Source organism: Triticum dicoccoides, chromosome 1B (assembly GCF_002162155.2).
Source record: "Triticum dicoccoides isolate Atlit2015 ecotype Zavitan chromosome 1B, WEW_v2.0, whole genome shotgun sequence".
In the NCBI taxonomy this organism is placed as follows: domain Eukaryota; kingdom Viridiplantae; phylum Streptophyta; class Magnoliopsida; order Poales; family Poaceae; genus Triticum; species Triticum dicoccoides.
Genome location: NC_041381.1, coordinates 172287904 through 172290383, shown reverse-complemented (window position 1 = coordinate 172290383; position 2480 = coordinate 172287904). Strand labels below are relative to the sequence as shown.

Genomic DNA, 2480 nt, shown 5'->3' with positions numbered 1-2480 from the left:
GGGGGGTTCGCGCGGTGGGCGGGAGGAGTTTGGCGCATTCTCGGTTTCTCCAAGTGCAGTCCCATGTGTTAGTGAAGAGGCAAGCCGAAGCGCGTTCCGTTTGCGTGAGCCATGTGGAGGACCGAACGTGTGTGGGGTGCAATGCGACCGCGACAGGGGTGCTGTGAGTGTACCTCCTTTTTCCTTTTAAACTAGGTGCTTCGCCCCCTCAAAAAAAAACTTGGTCATATGACATTGGAAGTTCCCAATGAAAGCCTAAATGAAAAATATTTAGGAATGCCATATGACATTGGAAGTTCAAAAAAATGGTGCTTTTAAATACCTCAAAGACCGCCTGTGGAGCAAAGTGCAAGGATGGATAGAGAATACAATGTCATCAGCAGGCAAGGAGGTGTTGGTCAAAGTAGTCGCTCAAGCAGTTCTGGTTTTCTCAATGTCTTGTTTTAAATTGCCACAAGGCTTGTGTGAGCACCTAAATATGTTAATTCAGAAATTTTGGTGGGGGAGTAAGGAAGGAAAGAGAAAACCCCACTAGGTCTCTTGGAAGACCAAAAGGTATGGGGGGCTTGGGTTTTAAGGATTTTGAGCTTTTTAACATGGCCATGTTAGCTAAGCAGGCATGGAGACTGCTGTAGGACCCGGACTCTCTGAGCGTGCGTATTCTGAAAAGTATATACTACCCTAGCTGCTCAATATTGGAAGTTTCACTGGGAAACCACCTGAGTCAAATCTGGAGGGCCATAATTGAGGGTCATGACACCCTGAAGATTGGTCTTGTCAGGTGCATTGGGAATGGAGATTCGACAAAGATTTGGGACGAGAATTGGCTACCGAGAGAAGAGATGATGAAACCTTATGCATGCATCACTCAAAACCCTCCGGAACTGGTTTCTGAACTTATCGACAGTACATCGGCTTGCTGGGATAGACAGAAGATCGAGTTCGTGTTCATGCCGATGGATGCTCAAGTGATCCTAGGTTTTCCTCTATGCACGCGTAATATACCAGATTTTTGGAGCTGGCACTATGAAAAGAATGGGCTCTTTTTAGTCCGATCGGCCTATCACATGCTGGTTGCAACTAGGTGAAGAAGAGAAGCATGGCTCGAGAACAGGTCGGGTTCATCGAGCATGGCAGGGGAGGAAAGATCCTGAAAGAGTTTATGGAAGATACAAGTGCCTGGAAGGTGATGATGTTCTTATGGAGACTATCAAAACACTCGATTCCAACTAATGATGTCCGAGCCCGAAGACATATGGCAGACTCTAATCTATGCGGCATGTGTGGAGCCCCAGATTCTTGGAGGCACTCCCTCCTGGAGTGTACCATGTCCCGCTGCGGTCGCTCATAGATGAGGAATTGACGCAAAAGCTGGCAACTACAACAGAACCGAAGGTGAAACAGTGGCTTTTCACACTTATGGATATGTTATCACATGCATAATTCGTGAGGCTCTCAGTTACACTTTGGGCTATATGGGCCGCAAAACGTAAAGCCATTCACGAAGGAATTTTTCAGAGTCCACATGCAATCATTACTTTTGTGGACAGATATATGATGAGCTCGAGGCTATTGGTGGGAAGCAGGAGCCGGTGAGGATAGAGCCAAGGGTGCCATCGCAAAACAGGAGACCAAAAGCTCCTCCAATGGGATACGCCAAGATTCATGTTATGCTGGATGCCGAAGAGAAGTCGAGGAACAACGGCCGCAGTATGCAGGGACAGTACATGTGCTTTCCTCCGGAGTTCGGCGTTGGTTATCCGCGGAGTGGATGGTCCGGCAACGCTAGAAGCTATAGCATGTCGGGAAGGAATGGCGCTCGCAGCAGACCTTCACTTAGACCAATTCGTGATCGCGTCGGATGCAAAGCAAGTGGTTAATGCCATCCATAATGAAAGTCTGGGAGCTTTTGGTGCTATAATCAAGGGGATCAGACTACAACAAGTTTCTTTTTGCTGTAATTTTGTTTTCAAAGGTCGTGCGAATAATCTAGAAGCAGATAAACTAGCCAAGCATTCTTTTTCTCTGGGTCCCAGGCGCCATATATGGTTGGGCCAACCCCATAACCCGATTTGTATTTCACACCTTCTGGATTTTGATGAATAAAAGCTCTACCTAGGAGTAGATATTTCGCCGCCCCAAACCCTACACAGCCACCGCCACGCGCAACGCCGCCCTCCAGCAACCGCCGGCCGGAAGATCCTCTTCGGTTCTCTCCTTGTCCACAACCACCATCAATTCTGTTACTAGAGAACACCAAAAGGTCAAAACCCTAGCCGCCTCCCTAGAACTCTCGCAGCACCATGTCGACATCCACTAGCGGCGGCGGATCGCTCTCGCCCCAGGCGGCTGCAGCGCTCCAGGAGGGCATCGGGCTGGTGTTCGGGCGGTGGACGGCGCTGCAGATGGCTGTGGAGAACAAGTGGGGCGGCCCCGACTCCCGCGCCAAGGCCGACCAGCTCGCCGCGTCCATCCTCTCC

The 2480-nt window shown here is 49.6% G+C and overlaps 1 protein-coding gene across 1 annotated transcript in view; it reads left to right on the top strand.

The window, feature by feature from the left end:
- The first annotated feature begins 2106 nt into the window (after window positions 1-2106).
- The window catches only part of LOC119350274 (pre-rRNA-processing protein TSR2-like), a 3890-nt gene continuing 3516 nt past the window's right edge, over window positions 2107-2480 (top strand). Inside the window, exon 1 of the mRNA XM_037618187.1 lies at window positions 2107-2479. Coding sequence (XP_037474084.1) covers window positions 2304-2479 — 176 coding nt within the window. The 5' untranslated portion in view covers window positions 2107-2303. The remainder of the gene's footprint in view (window position 2480) is intronic.